We start from the raw sequence: 25,501 nt of genomic DNA, 5'->3' as shown, positions 1-25,501 counted from the left end.
CATTCGCTTTTTTTTCTCATGGCTTCTCGCAATTCTCAGTCTGCTAAACGGCAGAGACGTATTTACGTAGCGTAAGTCTTTTGTAAAAGAAAAAAGCTAGGCGTCTCGTACTGACATTTGCCTCCTCATAGATGCCGACGATGTCACTCGCAGAAAATCAAGTGCTCTGGCGGTCGACCTTGTCAAGCATGTTGTATGTCGCAAAATCGAGATAATTGTGAATTTCCTTCCAGAGATCGCAAGATTTCCGTATCTGAGACGTAAGTATCATGTTCAATTGGAATCCGAGTCTCGGCTCTCACTCGAATAGCCACAGCCTGACTCATTGGGCGATAGATATGTCAGGAGGCTGGAGAGTGAGCTGAAAGCTTTCAAAGAAAAACATCGACAAAATGTGTCTACGAGTCCTGGGGAAATCGAAGTACTACCTGACAGTGATACACATACAAATCCCAATGATCAAGACCAACCAGCAACACACTTCTTGGACACGGATGTTTCCAACCCTCTCTTAGAGACCCCAAATGGTTTTCTCGCAGCTCGGTCCTCTTCCCAGCCAGTCTTCATTGGAGAGGCCTCGTGCGTTGCATTTGGCGATACTTTGCTCCAGTGTGTAGACAAAGATGCAGATCAACCACTGGCATCTTGGCCACCAACGTATTTTCAACACGACATCTTCAACCGACTCGTTCGACCCGACGTGACATTACCCGATCGAATACATTCCAGGCTATTGGTGGAGATTGCGATAAGGTTCATTGGCTTTGACTATCATCTTGTTCTTAAGAGGTCTTTCTTTGATACCCTTGATCGAATGTGTGCTGGAGAGGTCTCTCCCAGTCTAGCGTGGATGTGCAAATTCCATGTGCTCCTAGCTCTGGGGGAAATGTACTCAAATCGCAAGCGCAGAACTTCAGATCAGCATGTTCCAGGGACGGATTATTTTCTTCGAGCGGTGGGTCTGCTACAAGACTTATATGAGAACCCTTCAGTTGAGCAAGTCGAGGTCATGATTCTGTTTGTGAGTGAATGAGCTCTATCGACGTACTATATTGGATTGGAGTGCTGATACTTTCTATCTAGAGCTTCTATGCGAATGCCCTCGGTCGTGTTAAATCGTCATATACATACAGCGGTATTGCACTTCGAATAGCCTTAGGACTGGGGCTCCACCGAACCTTGCCGACCGATAATTTATTGACCCCTATTGAACGAGAGCATCGAAAACGACTTTGGTGGACACTATATACTCTGGATCGTTTATGCAGCTCAAATTTGGGGTTTCCGGTGCTTGCCAGCGACTCAGTAATTGACGTTAAGCTACCCACGAACGAGGGTCTTGACGGTGCTGAGTTAGAGGAGTTTTCGGATCCTGCTCATCTAATTGCAAATGTGAAGTTAGCCAAAATCACAGGCCAAATATGTAAGAGCTTTGGGTACCTCAACTTTATCACAGCTGGCACTGACCTTGACTAGTGAGTGATATCTATTGTCTTCCTCAGCGAACGCAAGAGACTTTCGTACAACGAGTCCATCGAATCCTACTCAGTCTTCGCAAATGGGACGAAGAGCTGCCGCAAGCTCTACGCTTGAAACAAGAGCATATCCCTCGTAATCTGGTCAGCCTTCATCTTCATTATAATCAATGCGTCATTTCAACCACGCGGCCTATCCTTCTCTATCTCTTCAAAAATAGATTCTCACTTGGTGGTCCCCCAGGAAATCCACCACGACTGTTCTCGCCCACCACCCTAGCTCTAGCTGAGAGTTGTGTTCAGGCAGCAAGGGCCTCCAATACTCTCTTGTCGAAACTCTTCATAGAAGGGTCCTTAGCATCATTTGGATACTTTGACGCGCACTATATCTTCTCTTCTACCCTCATCCTGATCATGTCTGCAGTCATGGACCCCAATGTCGGTATGTCAGACGCTGTCTCCTATGCATTCACAATTCTCCGAGCTATGAAGGAGGACGGCAATCTCCCCAGTTGCGACTACTATGAACGACTCCAACGTACAAGAGCCACTGTTGGAAAAATGCGAGAAGCTACCATTGCTGGGTCAAGCATCCCGGCTTTTTCGAACGGGGGTGAAAGCTTGGGAAATGATGTGCCTCGTGAAGTGGAGGGGCTTACTTTGGGGTTTAATGATGGTGTGCCCCTGGATCACCCCTTGATAGACAGCTTTCTGGCAGACAAAGGGTTTATGTGGTCTGATGGAATGCTACCTGAGGACCACACGTTGAGAGACTTGGCCTGCGAACTAGGTGATGAGTTTTTATTTGGATCACAATAATCTGGCTGCATAATTGGATAAATTTGGGGGATACCATATTCATTTATTCAAACTGATTTAAGCAAATTTGAGGTTTTTCCTCCTCCCGAAGCAAGTCGTGGCATCTTTGATTATTACATTAGACTCAATGTTGATGATGGTCCGACTTCCTCCCTTAGTGCCATCCATTATGTACATAATTTCATTTATTCATTCAAATTGAACCAGAAGACATTCATGTTCAGATTGATAATATCTGCTAGCGGGTGTGTTTCCGAGATCTGCACAATCGGGATTGTGATCCGGTAAATTCACGACCCCAAGAAGAACAAACAAAGACAACTTTCAGAGATTTGAACACACCTTTCTTCCATTTACTATCAAATCTCGAGTATTTCTATCTTCAAGTACTGACTGTGTGGTTCTATACCCGTGCAGACACTCAGAGGCTACACGCCGATCAAGCCACCGGCAACTATAGATTGATCCGAGACCTGTTACCGACTCAATTACTACTAAAGAATATCTTCTCAGAAGTTTGACTATACTATTTTATACGAAATCTTGAAGTGAATACTAGGTCATCATATGCGAAACCATGTCAGACTCAGCGGTCGTCTCTCTACTCCGACGCCTGATGCAAGTCCCATCAACAAGCGAAGAAGAACATGACATCGGCATCTTCCTGGAACAACATCTCCAAGGTCTCGGTTACACAGTTGAAAGAGTCCCGATCAGTTCTGACAGCACTCGGTGCAATGTCTACGCCTACTTAGGTTCTTCCCGCAAAACTCGAACCTGTCTAACCTCACACATGGACACCGTCCCCCCCACACATTCCGCTCCGTGAAACACCAGATGTGATTTACGGAAGAGGTGCATGCGATGACAAGGGACCTTTAGCCGCACAAATAACCGCACTTGAGGAACTTCGAGCTGAAGGCCTAGTTCAGCCAGAAGATGTCTCTCTTCTGTTCGTTGTTGGAGAAGAGAAAGGTGGACCGGGGATGCTTGCAGCCAACTCGATGCAATTGACCTGGGAAGCGGTTATATTCGGAGAGCCTACTGGGGGCAAACTTGCGGTAGGCCACAAGGGGCATTTTGTTTTTGAGCTTGTTAGTGAAGGTATTCCTTCTCACTCGGGTTACCCGCAGCGAGGACGCAGTGCCATATCTACCATGACTACACTCTTGGCCGATTTGGAACAGCTTGAACTTCCAGCTTCAGATATTATTGGGCCTTCCACATTCCATTGTGGCCAGATTACTGGTGGTGTTGGCTATAATATCCTAGCGGCCGAATGTACTGCTCTCTGTGCTGTTCGGGTTGCGAATGACTTGGCCCTGATTGAGAAGCTGGTGGAAGAAACTGTGTCAAAATATGATCATGTGCAGCTTCGAAAGAGATTCATGTATCCGGAACTGTATTTGGATCATGATATCCCGGAACTGGAGACTATCGCAGTTTCATTCGGCACAGATGCGCCACGCTTGAAAGGGGAGCATAAGAAGTATCTGTACGGTCCTGGTTCGATTTTGGTGGCGCACGGTGAAAATGAGCAGATTGGGGTCAGCCAACTCGTTGCCAGTGTTCAAGTGTACAAGCAAATTGTCAAGCACTGTCTATCTCGTTGATCACGGCTCGTGGCAAGTTGCCAAGTAGTTTGGCGGCAACATTTGAACAGGACCGCTTCCCAATATAGTTTGGGACATAATGTCGTGTTATCTTGGTGACTTGAAAATTGAATAGAACGATAAATTGATGCCTAGCCTTGGAAAGAAACTTCAAGCTGCCAGTGATAGATCTAAGGCCTCAAGTACTATATGTGTACATGCTAAGCCTAATTTAGCGAAGGGGTCCATTAATCATTTTTCGGGCTTTCGTTTACATCAACGACACCCGTGGACTGTAAATATTCAAATGTTAATATTATCTACTTTTTTCTATCTCATTAACCCTGACTTCCTTTTTATACTAATTCTCACTTCCTGTTTTTCTATCTCTCACTCTGTCTCTCACTCTGTCTCTCACTCTGTCTCTCACTCTGTCTCTCACTCTATTACCAACATGTCGTCCAACTCTGACTCGTCCCACCGAATTGACCCATACTCTACATCCCCATCTTTCTCTGCTAAAGCGAGTGACCACTTCTTTCGACTTATAGGCACTATCCAGCAGAGATATAGATTCGTCTCAGCTCTTAAGTTAAGAAACACTATTAACAGGCTACACGATGACCTTCTTACAAACAAAACCCGGGACCAGTACGCTCTTTTCCACAGTTTACCCCTAGATTCTTGTTTGTCCATCTCAGAATCACTATCGAATGAGTTGAAATTTGAGAGGTTTAATCTTTTCCACACTATTGGTGTTCTTGTCATCCGTATCAAACCATCTAGTTACCATGAACGTGCTATCACAGAAATCAACAAAATAATCAATACGGAATTAGCAGATATCGATACCGATGAAAGGTTCGTTGCGGAAGGCGCATCGAATACCCGATTGGAGAATTGGTATAAGGAACCAGATGCGGCATTCAGTGCACGGGAGTTTAACGAATTAGGAGCATCTTTGGTAATTGAAGTGGGAATGGCTGAGTCTATGAATCGGCTAATCATTGATGCTGATGGATGGCTACAAAACTCACCTTTTTTGACGGTATTACAATCGATATCAACCAGGATGACCGCAGTATGACAATCCGCCATTGGGTCCGATCTTCCACGCAACAATGTCCGATCACCGAACTCGATAGTATTAAGATCTCGCAAGATCAAAATGAACATATCCTTGTCACAAACGACCTGGTTCTGTCTTGGAATACTTTGGCTCGCAGAAATCCAGTCGGCTCTGAATCTGACATTGTTTTCACAAAAGAAAGACTCTTGGTTATGGGAGAAAATATTTTTCAGATTATGAAGTAAAGCAAAAGTCCTCTGTTGCTGGGTAGTTGCTAGTTTCTATTATTAACCATGACCACCTGGGTAGTTGACAAAAGTGGATTTCTAATCATCTTTCACCTTTAATTTATTTTAGATCCTTCAAAACATTACACCTCATTGTCAGTGGCGCATATGTAAGTGAAGCTTACTTTCGCCCCATTGATTTAACAGTTCTATTTTGAGAATGTTAGGTACATTAATGGTTTAGATTTAGCAAATATACAGCTTTGGCTTCGAAATACACCTCTGCCCATTTCCAAGATTCGAGTTCATCCATCCACTATGTGTTTAAGACCCCTTACACCAAAGCAGGGTTTTATAGGCGAGGAACTTCAGACCCTTGAGAATGAGCTGATTCTCTAGCCCCGGGGCATAACAACCTGGAAAGCATCGCATTTACTCACCGGGGAAGGAGTAGCAGCTCAAGGTCAGCGGACACATCAAGATCCTCCTCTGGGGCAGTCACTTTAAACCTACATGCATTCAATGTGAACCTCACTCACTTTGAGATTTAACCCAAAAGACAGCGTAGCAACCCTTAAACTGACGGGATTCCAGCACGTGTCAGCAGCTACAATCTTTGAGCGTTTATTGGGAGGAAAAATTCTAGTCAAAATCTATATAGTCTGTTGACATTTGCACAAGGACATATCCAACAGCTTCAGGATTATATCCAAAGTGGGCTTATTCTAAGACTCTTAATCCCATTGGGATCAGCGATTTCAATAAGCATTAGATTGTCCACCCACTAACCCATATAAAAAAGGGGTTTCTATTGGTATGTACACGGCTCAAGGCGAAGTTGCCGAGTAGCTTTTCGGCAACAGGGCCGCTTCCCGATATAGTAGTCCGGAACATAAAGTCGTGTTATCATGATCTTAGTGACGTTCAAAGTAGATTGGCGCGGGGTGCCTAAAACCAAGTGGTTTTCCAAGGTTTGCATCTTATGTTCTGCTTCTCCTTCAACGCGACGCGCCTTCCATCACCATCTCACAGCTTTAACAACACCAACCCTTGCTCTAGCTAAAATATTTCAAAATGGCCCAGTTTAGCTTGGAGGAACTGCCAGTACTGCCTTTGGCTGAGAGTTTTGCCCTCACTGCAGCTTACAATGCCGATTCATTCCCCGATAAGGTGAACCTCGGCCAAGGCGTCTATCGAGATGAAGCATGCCGACTCTGGGTATTGCCTAGTGTCCGAGCTGTAAGTTCTACCGCAATACAAATATGAAAAGATTCATCTGACTCCCCATTTATGACAGGCTGAAGAGGTTCTCCATAATCAAAATGCCAATCACGAATATCTCCCCATCACAGGCGATAAACATTTCAATGATAAGGCACGAGAGCTCATGTTCAGCCCGGAGCTAGCGAAGAACCCAAACATCCGCACTGTGCAGACAGTAGCAGGAACAGGTGCAAACAGTCTCGCTGCCCTGTTTTGTGCACGTCATATTCAGCCAAAGAATGTCTTCATCTCTGACCCAACCTGGGATAACCACTACCTCATTTGGAAGACCGCAGGCCCGGAAATCAAGCAGAAGCTTTACCCCTACTACAACTCCTCAGCCTGCTCTTTCAATTTCAATGGAATGATCGCTGCGCTGGAAACTGGAGAGGAGAACGATGTTGTCGTCCTACACCCTTGTGCGCACAACCCAACAGGACTTGATCCTTCACAGGAGCAATGGAAGAAAATTGCCGAGGTTATTGGGCGTAAACGGCTCTTTGTCGTCTTTGACAGCGCATACCAGGGATTTGCCTCTGGTGACCCTGATGCAGACGCTTGGGCAATCCGATACTTTTACTCCACCTTCTTTGGCGCTTTGTCCAACACAACAAACCCGCCGGCTGGAATGCTTGTCTGCCAGTCCTTTTCTAAGAACTTTGGACTGTATGGGGAGCGCATTGGGGCACTACATCTCATCAGTCCACTATCCGTCGCTGCAGAGGGTGCATACACCCACCTGATCCGCTTGATTCGCGCCGTGATCGCATGTCCTTCTCTGTTTGGGGCCAGAGTGGTTAATACCATTCTTTCGGATACGGATCTTACTGCGCAGTGGGAGAAGGACGTGAAGACAATGGCACTGCGAATCCAAGGCGTTCGATCCTCACTTCGAGCTGAGTTGGAGAAGATTAACACCCAGGGAGACTGGTCTCACATTGAACGCCAGATTGGCATGTTCAGTTACACTGGGTTGTCGAAGGCGCAGGTTGACCGATTGAAAGAGGTCTACCACATCTACATGCTGGGCAATGGTCGCATGAGTCTGAGTGGACTTAATGAGAGCAATGTGGCATATGTGGCTCGTGCCATAAAAGATGTTGTTGATCACAAATAATGGAAGGCATCCACTTCTGCGTTTGAAAGAAAAGAAAAAAAATGAATTACGATTTATAAATTAAGAATTCAGTTTTTACCCAAGGAAATACCAGGCAGCCTTCTTATCTGAAATCATTAAATTCTTCTAATCAGCCTTAATCATCCGATAAACCCGCTTATGCTGCTCCAGCATAACCAAGGTTACGATGGTCTGTGGTCCCATTCGAATGAAACTAGGTGTCCAGCCCCGGCAGACCCATTGTAGACCTTCTGATTGAGTAAGATGCCTCACAACCTCAAAAACAGACATTCTCTTCGAAGAGTTCATCAACTGGGTCCGAATCACATCCATCGGACTAGAGACCGAAGTCGCCACCAGACTAGCCAAAATGGAGGCAGAGAGGTGAATTAGTGGTTTTTCTTCATGTGTCTTACTTATCCTATGAAGCAACCGTTTAAACACGTCATAGGATGCCAGCTGACTTGCTGTCATAGTTCCAGAACGAAAACAGTTCGGCCATAGGCCCTTAACGAACGCTTTCCAGCCCTCAAGACGTTTCATTTGAATCCATGCATCGAAGACGTTCTTATAATTTCGCCGATCCTGGATAGGTAATGCCCGATCATTTTGCATTCTCACGTTGGCGATGTCGGACGGTGTGCCAAATATGGCGCCTATAAATCCTGAAACTGCGGCCATGGATGCTAGCATTGCGATAGTGAGAGGCTGATTCCTCTCTTTTGCTGATTGCTTCATTTCTTCGTAAAGAGCAATACGAGAGGTTCCATATGTCACTGGAACCCATTCTATTAGCATATGACGGTTGACAGTGATTGGTTTACCGACTTGATCTCATGATGCCGGCGGAGAGTTATTCAAGGGTATCTGTTAGCAGCTATCGAGATCATACATAGTCTTCCAAGATAGAGGTGCTATAACTCACCCCAATGTACAAACTCCTCGGGCCATCACTTCTGATGATATGCAATCCAGTGACCATGAATCCCTCCTTGGCACTACTTGACACTGTCTGCATCCGTACTTTGACTGCCTCGAATGTTAATCGGCGACCATTCAAAATGAGATATTCATCTGCACTGACTGAGATCAAAAGGATGAGAAACCATCACTGCCATACATGAGGCAGACGCACCAAACCATCTAGGATAAGTCAAATCCTTTGGTCCTGTCCCAACCATAGGCCCTGGCGGATTCAATATTTTTGCGTCGGTCATTTTCAATAAGCATATAACTGCTACATATAAGATGTTCAAAATATTTTCAATTGTTCTAGAGAAATACTGCGGGGTTTTCATATGTTCAATAGTCCTACTACCCCCAGATCAGCGCGCTCAAGCCTCGGGACTACTAGTAGTAACCGAGCAAGACGGCTATATGATGATCTCACGCAAGATGCATCGGCCTTAAATTGCTATAAATAATTTGACCCATCTTTATCATCATGAAACCAAATGATCAACCTGATTATCTTGTATTCTAGCATGTTCTGTGTAAGCACTAAGCAACGGTTGTAGCAATCGCCGGGTAGCCGAACGGGCCATGTCGGATCCCGAATGTGTTCGGCATGCATCTGCATCTTCAATGTCATCATTTCTTCTATTGATTGTATTTCGTAGCCTGGGCAGAATATTTAAACTCTCTGCAATATCCATCACCTCCAAGGTTGAGCGATGTGGATGATTAACCGAGAATTCTCGCCGAGAAAGGCAAACAACTAAAGCAAACATTTGTGATCACTGTCACCGATCTTCGGCATCCAAATCTGTCTCCGAATCCCTCTTCCGCAAAACGCAAGCCAAAACACGACGACCACCAACTTAAACCCAGCCTATCAAATCCAGAACTTGAATCATTCCTCGTGTATCACATCACCATGAGCTCCAGTCCCAGTAAACTCCGGGTCGTCAGTCTGGGGAGCTCCTTCGCTGCAGGACCCGGTATCAACCCGCAGGTCGCGCCCCTATCCGCAAAGCGCTCCGGACAAAACTACCCACATCTCCTGGCAAAAGAGCTAGACGCCGAGCTCACCGATCTCTCTGTTTCTGGCGCAACGCTGCTGAATATCACCACCACGCCTCAAAATGCCATATTTTCCAAGGACGTGTTTGAGCCTCAAATCCTCTCAGTACCCACCGATGCAGATATCATAACCCTTACCGCTGGTGGCAATGATATCGGGTATATTGGGGACATGATGTTTGATGCTGGGAAGGCCACTACTGTAGGAATGGTGGCTAATTGTATCATACAAGCTGCCAAGCCAATTATGTCCATCTTTTGTCGGCCGGCAGAGAAGTCGACTCCTCTCACACCTGAAGGATTATCTCAACGATTAGGCGAGACACTCGATGCGATACACGAAAGAGCCCCAAACGCACACATTTATCTAGTGGAATACCTCGCTATCCTGGGACCCATTACGAAACCTGCTATTGACATCCCGTTTAACCAAGAGAGAATCGATCACCACAGCCAAGTAGCGTCAGCCTTACAGAATGCGTTTGCTACAGCCGCAGACACGAGGTCAGAGTGGTGTGAAAGGGTACCGATCCACGAGCTTAGCTCAGATCATGTTCTTGGTAGCAAGGAGCCCTGGGTTGGAGGCTTTGCGTTGTCGTCACTCTTCCGAGGCGGGATTGTTCTTCACCCGAACCTTGACGGTATGAAAGCGATTGCGAAAATTTTGCTCCTGAAGATCCGGCAGGAGTTTCCCAAAAAGGCTTAAATTTCCTTGAGGCGGTTAACAGCATGAACAAGTGGAGAACTCTGTACTCCGAAGTCACGGCTTGATTAGACTGCTATGGGGCACTTGAACCTTGGAAATATGACATAGTAAGTGGAGGAAGGAGTGCGAATATCATTTCCTGTATTGATCTGCAATTGCTTGCTGAGGGGCAAACCCCGGTCCCTTAGAGGGTCCTATACTCCATCCGATGGCATTGATTGGCTCCCTTCAATGAACTCGAAACATTGTCGCGTGCCTTGATATCATAAGGGATAGGGAGTAGTATACTAGTACCTTGATCACCCTCGAGTTTTAAATTGATGAACACGATGAACGCGATGAACACGACTTTCCATTCACGAGCTTCTCCTCAAGGCTTTTAGCCAAGTCAATAATTGTACAATTATCTGTAAGAGTACATGTGCGCATGAACATGGAACATGCGCTAGATACATGGAGTGCAGCCGCAAAAGCAAGGAGACAGGGGTTACCCGCTTTGCATTGTATCCACCCTACATTCCATTCGTCGCATATAAAACAGATCGTCCATTTAACTTCTAACCTAGATGAAAAGGGGGTCCATTCCTCCCAGGCTACTAACGGCGATCCACATACTTTACACAACACCAGAAGGGTAAATTAGACACGGGCTGAAATCGTTACATTCCTACCTTGAAACCCGGATCATTTTCCAACAGTTGAGGATCACAAAAATATCACCGTTGAATCTTTGGGATTTATAGAGCCGCTGTAGACCCCTACGTGTAGAGTTGAATTTTATTTGTCACGATCAGAAATGTGATCATCTGCATATGGTTGATGTGACAGACGATCAGTAAAGCTCATCGAGGAGACAAACATTGAAAAAACAGATCGCTGACGAGATACCTGAATCAGGATCGACATTCAAGTGACCTTAATATTTTCCCAAATAAATGCAAGGGCTGTGAAACGATGTCATTTGCTCGTTCCTGACAAGAACCTTGGAATCTTCAAATTCAATTCACCCAAACAATTCCTCCATACCTGAACCTAGCTCTCATCCTAACCACCACGATCGTTACAATCACCAAAACATACTGCTGCCAACAACGTGTCGAGGTCGGCAGCTTCTTCGCTGCGCGAACCCCGCATGAGGCTGATTGAATTCTTCTGGGTTTTCCCAGTCATCTCGGCGTCAACATGGCTAAGTGAGTGGAAGGAGACCAAGCTAGGCAGTTGCGGGAAACACGTCATGATCCTAATGAATTGACTCTAGTTATGCTTTCATCCATGTTGGGCCATTGGGTCATGTCGGGGGAGCCTACATTTGGTAGGATGAAGCCTGGACAGACTATTCCGTTCGTATTGATAACTTGATATTTGATATGGTCGGCGCTCACACCCAGAGAATAGGTTCATTTCCGACATCGGAGCGCAAGAGCTGAAGCCGCTCTTCATGATAGGAAGCTTCATCACGATGCTCTTTATGAATGTTACGTTCTACCAGTTCGTACAGTATAAAGAGCATGTTAACAATATCTCCATGTATCTTTCATTCTTTTTCGCTATCTTTGGGAGCCTCGGCTTGATCATGTTGTCGGTGTTTGACAATCTCGACCATCTGATGCTACATGACAGTTTTGTGGCTGTCTTCATGTGAGTTCAACATCGCATTGGTACTGAAGTCAAGTGGGAGAAGGAATGACTCTGACTTGTTACAGGACGGGCTACTTGGTCAGTGCAGCTGTAGTATGCATTGATTACTTTTACCTTCGACTGTCGAGTCGCGTGAACAAGCGCATGCTCATGGCCAGCTTCGTGATCAAGTTTACTTTCGTTATTGTTGAGTTGGCCTTTATTGTGGCCTTCCGAGTCATTGCCGCTGGCGGCAATATGCAGAAGGATACTGCAGCCATCCTTGAATGGGGTAGGTTGTACTTCGGGTCGGTGCTTTGAAGTTCGAACTACTTACTGACATTGTAACAGTTATTGCATTTACCTTTACTGGTTATATCCTATCATTCATCATTGATCTCTTACCATCGAGTCAAAAACCCTCGGACGAATATCACCAGCTGGAGATGGATATGAGTTCTGATTCAAGGTTGATGATTTGAGATTATTCCAAGGCTTCCCATAATGTATTTATGAAAATAGCTTACTTTTATTTTCTTGTCAAAAATATTACCTCCTCTTTTAAAACAGTTATTCGGTGGTGTTTGGCTGCAGTAGAATCAAAAAAATATGATATCGGGAATGGTGCAAGTTGAGAGGTGAAAGAGAAGCTTGAAAAAAAGAAAAAACAAAAAAAAGAAGAGTGTGGTTGTTTCACCAAGCAGCCCATTTCCCTGTAACAGGACGGTGTTCTCTGGCGACGCCACCCCAGGGTGGAAGTGTCTCTGCAGAATTGCTTCCCTCAAGGGTCACATCCATTGCTTAGCGTCTCACAGCATCGCGGATTACTCGCGCGAGTGAAATGACGACCCCAGGGTTCGTACCAGGCACCTGTACATGCTGGTCAGGTGACCGAAGCAAGGTGGCGGACTTAGCGGTGTACCTTCCACTAGGTTATCCATGACAGATTACAATGTACCTCCCCGAAACAATATATGACCTCCTTTCCCTACTGATAATTATTCAATAACCACAGTGCAAGTTGCAACACTCCCAACAATTTAGTTTGAAATATTCTCATAATTACTGATCAAAATCAATTATGCCTTAGTTTAATACTCCATACTTATCAGATAGTCTCTTATCTATGTATTATCTAGCCTCTTATCAGCTAGGTCACCACCTGGGCAGAGAGCAACACATCTTCGTAAAGGCTCGCAGACTATCATCCTACTACACACTACATGGATCTCAAGAAACCGGGTACATGAAAGGCCCTGTGCATAAGAAAATATACTCTCAAAATATTGCCACTGTGCACTCCATAAGTAGCAGACATATGGATGGCAAAGATCTGCGCTACAGGGATGTCACTACGAGCAATAAAGTCTCTCCACGACACTCAACTCTCAAGTGCTCAGTTGACACTGGCAGCCCTGGAGTGCGGGGGTACATACATGTATCTACGGTATCTATGACGTTCTTGGACACAATAGCTACACGATCACCAAAATGAATTATCAAAGGAGTAGTACCGCGCATGTAGGTCCGAGTATATACAGTCCAACTGGTGGAAACCTTAAGTGCGCAATCCAATCCTCCAATTGTACTTATTGTGGATGCGAACTCCAACAAAGGTTAATTTGCATGAGCCACTCCCATATTGGCTAAAGCTGCGCCATTCATGGACCATAACTTGGTCAAGTATTTCATTGATGTGTTTAATTGCACATCGAGGAAGGGGGCCATGACGTACATGCCCACCGGGGCCCTTACACCCGCTCGGGAGTGGTTGATCGGTTCATTCTCCCCCATGCAACTCCCCACATAACCATGGTCTGATCATGTGAAGGAGATCTCTTTTTACTTCCACTTATCTCTCTACCGACCCCATCGTGACCCATTCCCCAAAGTCAACATGGCTCCATTCCGTAACTTCCTTACTCGAAAACCCCAACCCAATGGCGGGGAATCGGATGGCTTCGAAGAGAACCATCTGTCGCCCAACGCACGTCCAGGTCCAACACCCATTCGCAGAAGCGAGGATTGCAGGCCGCCAGAGTACAAATTGAGTGGTATGAACGGAATTTCTCTACCATTGTCGCACCATGGCCAACACAAGTTTTGCTAATCGCTCTGTCCAACAGTCGTGAACGATAGCGGTGTCTATCTTCCGGTATGGAAACTCTCGATAGATCAATACTTTAATATAGAGCTGTGAATGGGCTTAACTAACCTCGATGTCATTCACAGCCCTCTCCACCTGAGAAACAGAGTTTCTGGAACAAATACCCTGGCTCCACCCGATCTTCAAACCATCGCGATCTAGTCGATGAAAACGAACCATTCTCAATATCGCGCGAGTCATTCGACTCGTACCGGCGGTCATTTGTATGTACCTGCGTCACTACACCCAGAGGCCCTTGACCTCTCTAACCGAGTTATATTCCCAATTAATTCAATTCAGGATATCTCCGCACGATCCCCCATTTCGCACCCCGATGCGCTGCCATCCCGAACCTCACTCGACTCCCGCTTCTCCCGAATCACATCCCCAGCAATGCGATCCACGAACTTTGGAAAGCCCGAGGCCATGGAAGAGGAGATGTTCGAGGAAGTTGGTCTAAACGACGAGGTCAAACCTAAGAAAAAGAGCATTTTCGCCCGGTTTGGCGATTCGTCTGGTGATGCGGCGCCATCCGGCACCAAGTCGTCTACTTCATTTGGGTTCCACATTCCCGGGCGAAAGCGTGGCCAGAGCGGGGGTGGTTCGGAGTTGGGTTATATGCAAGCACCCACGCCGTCCGCATCAGACTCTACAACAGAGAGTAATGACGAATAGGCCTGCATGAATGATGAACGGTGCTAATGAGGGTTTTGGACGGCGTTTCTGGGTTACTTTTGGGTCTATGCACACTGTGCTTCTTCTGGGGAGTATCTGTTAGGACGTCCAAGGACTCCAATGGATATTGCTTTAGGATATGAAGTATCAAAGATATTTCGCTTGCTTTTTTCGCTATTCTGTTTTTCATCTTAATGTTTCCGAGTCTCATTCTGTACATGTCTTCTTATTTACGGGATGAGCGGGCTGATCAGACTGTTAAGTCGAGTTCAGTACCCTTCAGTACAAGGTTGTCTATAGATGGACAAACCCTACATTTGCAAATTGATACACGGATGTATTTGCACTGAAATGACATACCTACTGAGAATATTATCATATGCATTATTTTTTTTATCCATATAAATCCATCTTTTCGTCTGATCGATTCGGTCGCTCTTATCAGTGCAAACCATGCAAACAACCGGCAAAAAAACTTCCTCCGCCCGCAAATCAAAAAAATTATCCACCAGCAAGCCGAGCATATTCAGCTTGGATTTTCATACAATCTTTTTCACTAAACCGGATCCAGAGTAGTAGCCAAAGTCGCTACTATATTTTTACACAATGGCCGGTCTCAAACGCCCTGTCGATGCGAACGAAGATCGCAATGGAAAGCGGAGCAAGACCAAGCAGGGCTCCGCACCCGTGAAGAAGTCCAAGGTCGCTGCGCCAGTGAAGAAGTCCTCATCAAAGAAGGATTCCAAGTCTGGAAAGAGCGACAAGACCTCTTCCAAGAAAAAGTCCAAGAAGGAGGAGTCTGAGTCCGAGGATGACTTCGATATTGATGATGTTTCCGATTCTGGAGACGACGACCTTGATGAACTTGATGAAATTCCTGAGGATGATGTCGAGATGGACGATGCTAGTGATGACGCGGAGGAGGAGAAGGAAGAAGAGTCTAGCGAGGAGAAGCAGGAGAGCAAGCCGGAGGAACACAGGAGTATGTTCTTGACTGCCCTGTGCACAGCACAAAACTAAATTGAAGAACGCACGAACTAACGGTTTCTTCTCTTTCTAGACCCCAATGTCAATGCCTCTCGCGAATCCCACGCCAAGCAGAAGCTCCTTCAACAAGAGCGTAAAGCCGCCAAGCCTAATGCCGATACCATTGCCCGTTCCAAGAAGCTCTGGGAGCAGTTGCGCCGCAAGTCCCACGTCCCACTGGAGCAGCGAAAGAAGTTGATCAAGGAACTCTTCGAGATCATTACTGGTCGTGTTCAGGACTTCGTTTTCAAGCACGATTCCGTTCGTGTCATTCAGACAGCCTTGAAGTACGGTAACCTGGAGCAGCGCAAGCTGATCGCCCAGGAATTGAAGGGACACTACAGAGAGCTGGCTCAGAGCCGCTACGCTAAGTTCTTGGTTGGAAAGCTGATTGTTCACGGTGACTCGGAGACACGGGACATGATCATTCCGGAGTTCTACGGCCATGTCAAGCGTCTTATTCGTCACCCTGAAGGTTCTTGGATTCTCGATGATATCTACCGCACAGTCGCTACCAAGGAGCAGCGCACAAGAATTCTGCGCGAGTGGTACGGTCCTGAGTTCGTCATCTTCCAAGATGACAAGGAGAAGTCTTCCGACCTTCTCAAGATTCTCGAAGCACACCCAGAGAAGCGTTCCCCCATTCTGCGCTTTTTGCACGAGCTGATCAACCAGCTGGTTCAGAAGAAGACCACCGGTTTCACTCTGCTGCACGATGCCATGCTGCAATATTTCCTTGCTACCAAGCCCGGTAGTACTGAAGCGAACGAGTTCATCGAGTTGCTCAAGGGTGACGAGGAGGGTGATTTGGTCAAGAACTTGGCTTTCACAAAGTCTGGCTCCCGCCTGATGAGTTTAACTCTGGCTTACGCCAACGCCAAAGACCGCAAGTTGCTTTTGCGTTTCTACAGAGATACTGTCAAGGCTATGGCTGGTGATGTCAACGGCCACATGGTCCTCCTTGCCGCATACGATGTTATTGATGACACCAAGCTGAGCTCCAAATCCATTTTCCCCGAGCTCTTGAACCAGAGCGACTCCGCAGAAGCCCGCAACGAGGAGCTCTTCTTCCAGGTTACTGATCTGACTGCCCGTGTTCCCATTCTGTTCCCCTTTGCCGGCGACCGCGTCAAGTGGCTTCTGCCTGAACAGGATCACGCTGTCCTGCAAGAGGTCCGTGAGATCCGAAAAGAAACCTCAAAGAAGGAGCCCGCCATCCGTCGTCAAGAGCTCGTCAAGGCTGCATCGCCAACTCTTTTCGAGTTCATCGCTGCTCGCGCTGAGAACCTCCTCGAGACTACCTTCGGTTGCCAATTTATCGGCGAGGTCCTCATTTCCGGTGAGGGTGACAAGACCGCCGCTCTCACTGCCGTGGCTGAGGCCGCTAAGACCAAGTCCGAGACCCGTGACTCCGCCGCTGTTGGTCGTTTGCTCAAGTCCCTCGTTCAGGGTGGACACTTCAACCCAGTTGAGAAGACCGTGGAGAAGGTGCAGCCTCCATTGAACTTCCACACACTGTTGTACGAGCAGATCCGCGAGGAAGTGATGGAGTGGGCCACTGGATCAAACACATTCGTTATTGTCGCGATGGCTGAGTCGGACGACTTTGAGAAGAAGAGCGAGTTGCTCAAGACTCTGAAGAAGAATAAGAAGGCGCTGGAGCAGGCCTCGGCGTCGGGTCAAGAGGGCAAGAAGGCCGGCCCGGCTAGCAGTGGTGCCAAGTTGCTGCTGCAGAAGCTGTAAGCATTTGAGCGAGGATGATGACTTGGGTTTTCTGTTTTGTTTCATCTGTAATGTGTATCTAGGTATAACCCGGAGTTTCGCGACCAAAAAGCATAACTTGAATTATATTCTTTTTCTGTGAAGTTGATATTTTGTAGTGTGTTATATTTAGATTTCTCCGACTCTCTATAGTCATACACCGTATATTTGCTACTCCTGTACTTGGGCTCGTACCCCGTCTTATCTCATTTTCCAGTTGGTTTCAGACTGAAATTAAATTCCCCACTCAGTGGACCTCAATCCGTGGTCGAGACTGCGGAGCTCAGGGGTTCGTTCCATGCAATTACTTCTTACCACGAACCTATATCGATTTGAAATGAACCTTGAATATTGAGCTCCTTCATACTCCGTAACACACGCCTTACATCAATATTTGGGCCATGCATAGTTATCAAGGGAGTCACCCTAGACGATATGCGAGCTCGGCATAAACATAACAATTTAGGCTAAGAAGGTCCACAAGAGTAAAAAGATAAAAAGATGCTGGTAATTAAACCGAGGAGCTAAAACTCTATGTGTAGTTCAACATAGACATTGTTATGTTAGTGTAGAAATGGAACACTGGGTTATTTTAATTAGAATAGCTAGTAATAAATAATTATCATTAACTAGAGCTTTCTATAGCTAATCAATTAGATAGAATTTCAACCTTCTTTTAATATAAGAATCATCATCTTCAATGTACACAGTACAATTGAGTAAACAATGAAGCTCCCGCCCAATCAGGAAATGATCATATCCCACGCTAAACCGTATCCAATCCCGCCGTTAGGGGCAGCTTCGAGTAAAAAACTCAGGGTTGTGATCTTCTTTCCAATCTGTTCATTGTTTCCTCCATTTTTGTTTCATCTGGTTGATGGCCCAGGGCCCTACTCCAGCCCTCATGCCCTCCCTAACTCTGACAGACCCGGATATGATCCTGCCGTATGACGGCAATGAACGCGAATCCTCGACTCCCTCCCCACCCTCTCAGCTCGTGTATCTCTCCAACCTGAACGCTCGGTATAGCGCAGACCATGCCAGCTCCAGTCTAGGCGCTTCGGGCAATCGGACCAAGAAAAAATTTTCGCGACAAGCATGGACCCACGAGGACCTCAACGTGACCAATCCGCGTCGCTTGTCGGATATTGGAGAGGAATTGTCGCCAGCGCGTTCAGGAGGATTTGAAGAGGAGGAAGAATTCGAGCAGGGGATGACACCAGATGCCAAGGATAATGCGGCGTGGAGTAGCTCCAGCTCAACCGTTAGTGCGGGGAGTGCACGTGTCTCGGGGGATATTGCATCTCCCCAAACTGTGCGCGAAGTGTCACCGCCAATTCAGGAGGAGAAGCAAAAGGAGGCAACAAATGCAGGTCTGAATAAGGAGAACGAGAAACCTCAGGATATAATGTCGCCCGAGACCAAAGCTATTGTAACGAGTAGCCCCATTGCCTCGGCCGCGGCGACGGGTAAAGGCCCCGGAGAAGATTTCGCATCTGCGATATTGAGCAGCGAGGCGGAGAGGATTCTGGAAAATGCAAAGAAACGATTGACGGTACGTAGGGAGGGAAAGATCGGCGCATCGCCGTGAATATATGGAGATTTTGATCCCGAGGAATGCTGACGTTGTTGTATAGCTTATGGAAGGTAATCTAAATCGCGCGCGATCGTCTGTACGCCTGACTCCTTCGCCCTCGCCATCAGCACCAGGAAATATCCAGCCACTCGGCGCCCATCAACCAGCTGGAGGACTGTATCGATCTATTTCTCGAACGGACCGACGAGGGTCCTTACTGCGGCGGCAATCCTACGTGGCATCGCAAGATGCCTCGACCAACCGACACTCGCGCGTGCATAGTGATACCAATTTCCCTCCCGAGTCAAGTCTGACAGGTGACACGAAGAAACCATCGCGCTCTGTCAGTGCCATGGGTGCCAGCAGCTCCTCGTTTCACAATGACGAGCGGTCATTTCGATATGAACCGACCCGCGCATACTTGACGCACCGCTCCTCTGTCTCATCGATCAAGGGACCACGTGTAGTGGAATCTCCGCAACCAGTGCGATCGCCCCCGCCCATGGATTCTCCTGTGCCCGAAGAGGATAACAGTCCCTCTCACTCACCAATGGGCCTTGGCATTTCGGCGGACGATGAATCAAAGTCTACACCGGGTGATTTTAGCCCGGTGTATAGTTCATACGGCCCGCCCAGTCGCGCGCAGTCTCAGCTGCAGGTACGTGATCTACAGTATCAAATGAAGGGTCTGCACATCAAGATCTCTTCCCTCAAGGTTCGAACCCAAGAAGATAATCTGCGCCGTCGTAGTCTACAAAGCTTGCGTACGCCTAGTCCTTTGACAGCTGCAGACCCTTGGTATTCCAATGGATTGGAGATGAGGGATGGGCGGAGTAGCCGTGGATCGACAGCTATACGAGATGGCAGCTCAGAGTATGCTCGAGACGCCCGGGGCTTAAATGAGCATCTTGCTCCTGTGCATCACACGTATGAGCGGCGTAATTCAGGCCGTGCAGAGGAGAGCCCTGTAGATCATAACCGGAGAAGCCTCGGAAAGGCTCCGGAATCCTGGCATGATGCCCAATCCCAATCCAATAACTATCACGATGGACGGGAATCAGTCGCTGAGACGATGTATGAGGATGCCGAGGAAGGTGACTTTGACGATGGGGATATCGATCGCGCGGCCTTGGATGAAATTCTGCGCGAACCGTTGGATGAGGATCTTGAAAGTCTAGATCAGTTCCCGACCGGGAATGTTGATACTAGACCACATGAAGAACGTGAAGATGCGTTCGATTATGAGCATTTTATTCTTCACAGTGCACTTGGCAACTATTCTCGTCATGTTCGCCATGCAAGCCAGAGTTCCAAGGGCTCGGTCGAGACGACACGTCCTACTCGATCAGTCCGACACTCGCGCACTAACAGCGCTATGTCTGTCTCGACAGTGGCTACATTCGCCACTGCAATTGAGGGAGAGCCGATAACCGAGGAAGAGGAGGACTTATTGTACTGGGACCGCCGTTTCAACCATGGTATGTTATATCCATCTTTTGTTTGGACTCGGAACTCAAGCTTACATTTACTAGAACTCCGCCATCAACAATCACATAGCCGCCAGACTAACCCCATCATCGAGACTGACCGAAGTCAGACACCTCGTGGAGTCCGGGAGGAGAGTGCCACTCCTGTTCAGGGCCAGTATTTTATGAATGGCCGCTCATCGTCTGCCACTGCCGGCTCTGCAACACCAACATCCCTCGTTTCATCACTTGTTTCAACTGTTCGCGCAGCTTCTAGTCCATACCCAGGCTCTGTAACTCCAACATCAGCTGGTGGTATCAATGATGATGATACGCAGATGCTCGAGCAGCTATTTGCTAGTCTAGGGCAACGTCTGCATGGATCTTCAGGCCATTACAACATCTCCTGATCCCGATCTTAAAGCGGCTCGGGTACTTCGCCGACGACTCGATGCAGCACGCCGAGTTCTCGAAGGAGAGCTGGATGCTTGATCTGATATTCTTTGTCTTACTTTTCTTTTCTTTTTTTCTTTGTTTCTTTGTGACTGAATCTCCAGTATGACTGCTACGATGGCATCATGCTCCTGTAAATGTTCTCTTTTGGTCCTTCTTCAACCTCCATCTTTCGCTATGATACCCAAATGACCTTTTCATTATTGTTGAGACTGCTTTCAGTACAATTGATGTTTGATTCATGATGTTGCGATTCGGCGCTCATACCGACCCATGTTCTTTTCTTCTGTTTTCTTCATTAGCCTACAGATACTGTCTTGGTAGACATGAATTGTGACTTTTGCATTAATGCTTGTATTCTTCATCCACATATAAGTACTAGAAAGACCTTTGAGCCCCTCTAGGTCCTTCTAAGACTTCTAGGGGATAATCCTGCATATACAGGACATCCCACTGCGGGCTACAAAATACATACAAAGACAACCCCACTTCAAATTCGGACCACAACAAATGAAATCAACACGATGATCCACTATGGACGATCGAGTCTTCGATACTAAATCACAATCGCAAATCCAAGAAATACCCAGTATTCATTCTGCGCAAGATCCCAAATCACCTCACCAGAGTCTGTGTCATACCACGACTTCAACTGCATAAAACGTGTTGCCCCCCTTTTCTGCCCCGCGTCTGCGCCGATCAAAACGCGATAAGCAGCCTCTTTCGCGCGCCGAGCGTCGCAAAAAAAACCAGGTGAATAGATCGCAAGAATCGCATTTTCATTCGCATGTCTGTCGCAAAATATTAACGCGTCTAATAGTGCGCTTCGCGCTGAGCGCGACAAATAGGAGACCTACAACTTGAATCAGTGGCACCACATTCATTCTTCAATCTCCAATCTCCAATCTCCAATCCGAGGTGATATCAGATTGAAATCCAATACAAAACTACAAGAAATACACCTGGACAGGATCACACGATACTTTATCGAGTATTTTGTACACCATACTCAACTTTATTTCCCTTCTCTACATCATGATGTCTACTCGCCGTCTCCTCATCTTCCAGGAAACGCGCAATCCTGCAAACACTGCGGAGATCGTCTACCTCCCCGTTAATAAACTCGGATTACCTATTTGTGGCGATGGACCTGAGTTGCCTTCTATTTTGGAGCTTCCATTGCGCATCATGAAGGCATTTACGGAGATTTTTAATCAACCCAAGTTCAAGGGATGGTATGTCACGACTCACTATGATTTATTCGCGTTTTGGGATTAATTGAACTAATGTGACTCTAGGGCTGTTCTTTCTGCTGGCCCTTACCATGATACATCGGAAGAAGGGAAATTCTATGCTGTTGTTCTGGAACAGATACAGTCGCAGCATACACATGCAGAATCCCAGGATTCGGTATCAAAGTTTTCTCATTCATGATTTGTACAATTCTTATGTTTCTTTTCTTCTTCTTTTTCTGTGTTAGTAGTGCCCGTATAAGAGGCTTTTAGATACTACTGGAGGACCTTATGTGATTCATTATGACTATTTCTCATTATGTTCTTCGCTCCAGATTTCAGCAGATAGACTTGCTCAGAGTGGACCATTCAATAAAGCAAGGTCTGTTCGCTTATTTCAAATGATTGAGTCGAGTTTACTTCCGAGGCTGGCTCAAGATAGTGTCGTTGAGACCAGGTGTGGACGATCCTCTGTGAGATATCACCTTCTCCCTCACCCCGACACACCGGTGGCTATTCCGAAAAATTACAACCACTCTACCTACCTATCGATATCACTCGGTATGGGAAAAAAAAACTTCTTTATTGATACAATTAGGAGCTTTTGGATTAAGATGTCCAAGGTTCAAATGTTAGGCATATGGGGTACGGGGGTGTGTGTGGTATCTACGGATGAGATGGACCGTGACAACCTCCAAGGTTCAAATGTTGTATCTAGTGATTATTGATATTGAACAGCTAACTACCTAGATAAATAAATAGGCAGTCTTTGAATTATATGCAGTGTTAGGTACCTAAGTAGTGTTGATGGAGTGTAAGTACTTTCTATACCTAATAGGTAGGAAGTTGTCGTGTTAACCTTGGGAGACGTCAATTGACATATTGGGAAATTCCTACTGACATCTACTCAACAGGATCGTTTTATACACAAGTCCCGTTATATCTCTCATCTACAGAATCTCAACTCCTTCTCAGCACCGTCCTTCCATTTATCTCATCACCAATCGATCCTATCAGCCCCGCAGCTTCTTCTCCCTTCACTTCCTTCTACTCTTCCAACCTCCAACCGACCAGTCCTCCCCCAGGACTCTTCCGAGTTCATCCTCCTACAATGCGAGACCACTTACTTCGAGCCTCTGCCACTCCACGTCCAGAACTCGATATCTCCTGCATGTCCTCGCCCGCAATGTCGTCGCCCACGTCCACTGCCGTTACGTCCCCCGTCATGGCAAAGAAGAAACTCCTGCTGTATCGACGTGAGCAAGGAGCCTTCGTCTGGAAGAACAAGCCGGGACTTCGCGTGACAGAGGACAACCATATGATCGAAAACATCGAGAACGAGACCCAAATCGGAGAGCTTCTCAATATTCTCAGCGACAATATGCACTCGGAGCAATCACTCCAGAACTAGTAAGTGAGCAGCATTTTCAATTCCAATTCACTCTCACCAGTCCCTTTCATGTCCCTTTTATTCGTGTCCAAAATATGAATTGTCTCAATCCTCCCCAAAATACAATCTTCATCAGCCTAACATCATCTAGCGAGTTTGTCTGCAGCTGGCAATCCGTTCGCTTGCCACGCTACCATTGCGTCCTGGTATCCCAAATTGAAGGCTCAGCCTCAATCTCAGCCTCAATTCAGCTTCCATCTCCAGTGTCCAACGACGAGGAGCCAAGCGCAGGACCAGAGGCCACTGGATCTGCCACTCAGCTCGAGAACACCACAAGCGGTCCAAACGGGGTCCGTCCTCCTCCTCCTCCTCCTCCTCAACGCAGACTTGGGAATCAGAATGCGAATGATAACACTTCTCGCAACGATACTCGACTTGGATTCACGCTTCACGACCCTCCTGCATATCCAACCAATCGCCCACGACGTCTGCGATATTTCGATTATGACGCTTGGCGCAGAGCTGCCACTGAGTATGCCAATGAGCGTGAAGCTGCGCGTGAAACTGAGCCTGTTAGTCCGATGTGGGCCTAGCTATTCATGGACTTGAAGATTTATGGTTTTTTCTTTTAGCATCTTCTTTCTATTGATTTCTTTGCTTTTCTTCTCTTTTTGATTTCGAGCTCCGGTGAAGATATCTTCTCTGCTTGCAGGAGCTACAGAACGTTTAAAAGTCATGGGTTCGAGTTCTCGGTGGCCTCCAAGCTTCTAGTTCGTTTCGCACAAGCAATTCAAGTTAAATTTTCAAAAAGTAAAAATATGTTCTTCCAAGTCCTGCCACGTAATCAATGACAAGTCCCGAGGTCGCGAACCACGGTGCTATAGCAAGGAAATTAGGAACTTAACCTTGGAAGCCCTGTATCGACTTGGCTATGAAGCTCGGTTAAATTGACACCCTATAGATATCAATTGCAATCTTGGGATGAGCCTGATATTTATTCAAGTACTCATATTTAGTACCTATTCAACTGGATTTTTAGTCGTATCTCTAGATGAATGGATGGTTCAAATGTTACTTAGGTACTTCTCTATGTATCCAAGTACCTACAGTACCTAAGGGGGTAGGCTCACTGCTGCCAGCCCTTGTACCTAGGTATAAACTTGGAGGTTCAACTTGCATAGGTAGTATGTGAATAAGGAAGAAAAATAGAAGCATTGGCTAACTGTAAACCTAAACCTTGGAAGAGGTTAACTGGAATAATGATGCGTGGTCAAAAATCCGGTACCCGAGTAGTAAAGAGGCCTATGATGCCATTAGCTCCTTGGTACCTCATTGTTCCTGTTGATATGAATATCAGTGACTCCAATTGAGAGATGATGGGCTATCAGAGATTGTGGAGGATGACAGGCTCGGCATTTGAAGTTCAATGACTCACGATAACCTTGGAATGGGGCACCTGGGCAGTTTTTGTATACCAAGAACCCGCAGGCATTGATTCATTGCTACCACAGGCCATATACTGAATTTTAGTACACCCAAGCTGTCACTTATAGACTTCCAAGGTTACGGCTCCAAGTCGTATGGACTAAGGACTCAGATTCGTTTACGAAATGCAAACTAGCACCGAGATATGAAATCTAAAAGTTACAATCAAATACGAGTACTATTAAAATATCGAATGCTAATCAGATTGCCAATAGAAAAAAAAACCCCGTAGCGCCATAGAAAAAACTTCAAAGAAACCCTTGGAACACCAGGACTGATCCCATAAAGATAGATAACCATCGATCAGTGCACCCCTTCTGTTCCTTTTTGTAACAGCAGCCAGTTAGAGCAAGAATCTGAAGCGAAAGATAAAGAAAATCAATG

General features: G+C 46.5%; 13 protein-coding genes across 13 annotated transcripts; 12 read left to right on the top strand and 1 right to left on the bottom strand.

The window, feature by feature from the left end:
• Positions 1-886: 886 nt before the first annotated feature.
• N7483_011210 (fungal specific transcription factor domain-containing protein) lies at positions 887-1,593 on the top strand (the record flags this gene model as incomplete). Its single annotated transcript, XM_057094637.1, has 3 exons — positions 887-1,021; positions 1,084-1,475; positions 1,503-1,593. The coding sequence occupies 3 exons, from the start codon at positions 887-889 to the stop codon at positions 1,591-1,593; spliced, it is 618 nt and encodes a 205-aa protein (XP_056940608.1).
• A 296-nt stretch (positions 1,594-1,889) lies between these two features.
• Positions 1,890-2,294, top strand: N7483_011209 (uncharacterized protein; the record flags this gene model as incomplete). Its single annotated transcript, XM_057094636.1, has 1 exon — positions 1,890-2,294. One exon carries the CDS (start codon positions 1,890-1,892, stop codon positions 2,292-2,294), a length of 405 nt encoding a protein of 134 aa, XP_056940607.1.
• A 577-nt stretch (positions 2,295-2,871) lies between these two features.
• N7483_011208 (uncharacterized protein) lies at positions 2,872-3,907 on the top strand (the record flags this gene model as incomplete). The annotated part of the gene is made up of 2 exons (XM_057094635.1): positions 2,872-3,073; positions 3,132-3,907. 2 exons carry the CDS (start codon positions 2,872-2,874, stop codon positions 3,905-3,907), a joined length of 978 nt encoding a protein of 325 aa, XP_056940606.1.
• A 433-nt stretch (positions 3,908-4,340) lies between these two features.
• N7483_011207 (uncharacterized protein) lies at positions 4,341-4,973 on the top strand (the record flags this gene model as incomplete). The annotated part of the gene is made up of 1 exon (XM_057094634.1): positions 4,341-4,973. The coding sequence occupies one exon, from the start codon at positions 4,341-4,343 to the stop codon at positions 4,971-4,973; it is 633 nt and encodes a 210-aa protein (XP_056940605.1).
• Positions 4,974-6,256: 1,283 nt separating this feature from the next.
• Positions 6,257-7,562, top strand: N7483_011206 (uncharacterized protein; the record flags this gene model as incomplete). Its single annotated transcript, XM_057094633.1, has 2 exons — positions 6,257-6,421; positions 6,480-7,562. 2 exons carry the CDS (start codon positions 6,257-6,259, stop codon positions 7,560-7,562), a joined length of 1,248 nt encoding a protein of 415 aa, XP_056940604.1.
• Positions 7,563-7,688: 126 nt separating this feature from the next.
• N7483_011205 (uncharacterized protein) lies at positions 7,689-8,779 on the bottom strand (the record flags this gene model as incomplete). The annotated part of the gene is made up of 3 exons (XM_057094632.1): positions 7,689-8,338; positions 8,502-8,591; positions 8,647-8,779. 3 exons carry the CDS (start codon positions 8,777-8,779, stop codon positions 7,689-7,691), a joined length of 873 nt encoding a protein of 290 aa, XP_056940603.1.
• A 659-nt stretch (positions 8,780-9,438) lies between these two features.
• On the top strand, positions 9,439-10,290 carry N7483_011204 (SGNH/GDSL hydrolase family protein; the record flags this gene model as incomplete). The annotated part of the gene is made up of 1 exon (XM_057094631.1): positions 9,439-10,290. The coding sequence occupies one exon, from the start codon at positions 9,439-9,441 to the stop codon at positions 10,288-10,290; it is 852 nt and encodes a 283-aa protein (XP_056940602.1).
• A 1,132-nt stretch (positions 10,291-11,422) lies between these two features.
• On the top strand, positions 11,423-12,389 carry N7483_011203 (Frag1/DRAM/Sfk1 family protein; the record flags this gene model as incomplete). Its single annotated transcript, XM_057094630.1, has 5 exons — positions 11,423-11,480; positions 11,549-11,630; positions 11,686-11,928; positions 11,994-12,199; positions 12,259-12,389. 5 exons carry the CDS (start codon positions 11,423-11,425, stop codon positions 12,387-12,389), a joined length of 720 nt encoding a protein of 239 aa, XP_056940601.1.
• Positions 12,390-13,804: 1,415 nt separating this feature from the next.
• N7483_011202 (uncharacterized protein) lies at positions 13,805-14,728 on the top strand (the record flags this gene model as incomplete). The annotated part of the gene is made up of 4 exons (XM_057094629.1): positions 13,805-13,961; positions 14,034-14,062; positions 14,140-14,277; positions 14,354-14,728. 4 exons carry the CDS (start codon positions 13,805-13,807, stop codon positions 14,726-14,728), a joined length of 699 nt encoding a protein of 232 aa, XP_056940600.1.
• Positions 14,729-15,334: 606 nt separating this feature from the next.
• Positions 15,335-17,497, top strand: N7483_011201 (uncharacterized protein; the record flags this gene model as incomplete). The annotated part of the gene is made up of 2 exons (XM_057094628.1): positions 15,335-15,710; positions 15,789-17,497. The coding sequence occupies 2 exons, from the start codon at positions 15,335-15,337 to the stop codon at positions 17,495-17,497; spliced, it is 2,085 nt and encodes a 694-aa protein (XP_056940599.1).
• A 922-nt stretch (positions 17,498-18,419) lies between these two features.
• Positions 18,420-20,967, top strand: N7483_011200 (uncharacterized protein; the record flags this gene model as incomplete). Its single annotated transcript, XM_057094627.1, has 2 exons — positions 18,420-19,070; positions 19,153-20,967. 2 exons carry the CDS (start codon positions 18,420-18,422, stop codon positions 20,965-20,967), a joined length of 2,466 nt encoding a protein of 821 aa, XP_056940598.1.
• A 1,081-nt stretch (positions 20,968-22,048) lies between these two features.
• Positions 22,049-22,444, top strand: N7483_011199 (uncharacterized protein; the record flags this gene model as incomplete). The annotated part of the gene is made up of 2 exons (XM_057094626.1): positions 22,049-22,245; positions 22,309-22,444. 2 exons carry the CDS (start codon positions 22,049-22,051, stop codon positions 22,442-22,444), a joined length of 333 nt encoding a protein of 110 aa, XP_056940597.1.
• Positions 22,445-23,353: 909 nt separating this feature from the next.
• N7483_011198 (uncharacterized protein) lies at positions 23,354-24,225 on the top strand (the record flags this gene model as incomplete). Its single annotated transcript, XM_057094625.1, has 2 exons — positions 23,354-23,652; positions 23,784-24,225. 2 exons carry the CDS (start codon positions 23,354-23,356, stop codon positions 24,223-24,225), a joined length of 741 nt encoding a protein of 246 aa, XP_056940596.1.
• Positions 24,226-25,501: the final 1,276 nt, after the last annotated feature.

This window comes from Penicillium malachiteum, assembly GCF_028827825.1.
Source record: "Penicillium malachiteum strain IBT 17515 chromosome Unknown utg000005l:1.0-9002435.0:326005.0-9005861.0, whole genome shotgun sequence".
Lineage (NCBI taxonomy): Eukaryota > Fungi > Ascomycota > Eurotiomycetes > Eurotiales > Aspergillaceae > Penicillium > Penicillium malachiteum.
This window is presented reverse-complemented; position numbering and strand designations above follow the sequence as displayed.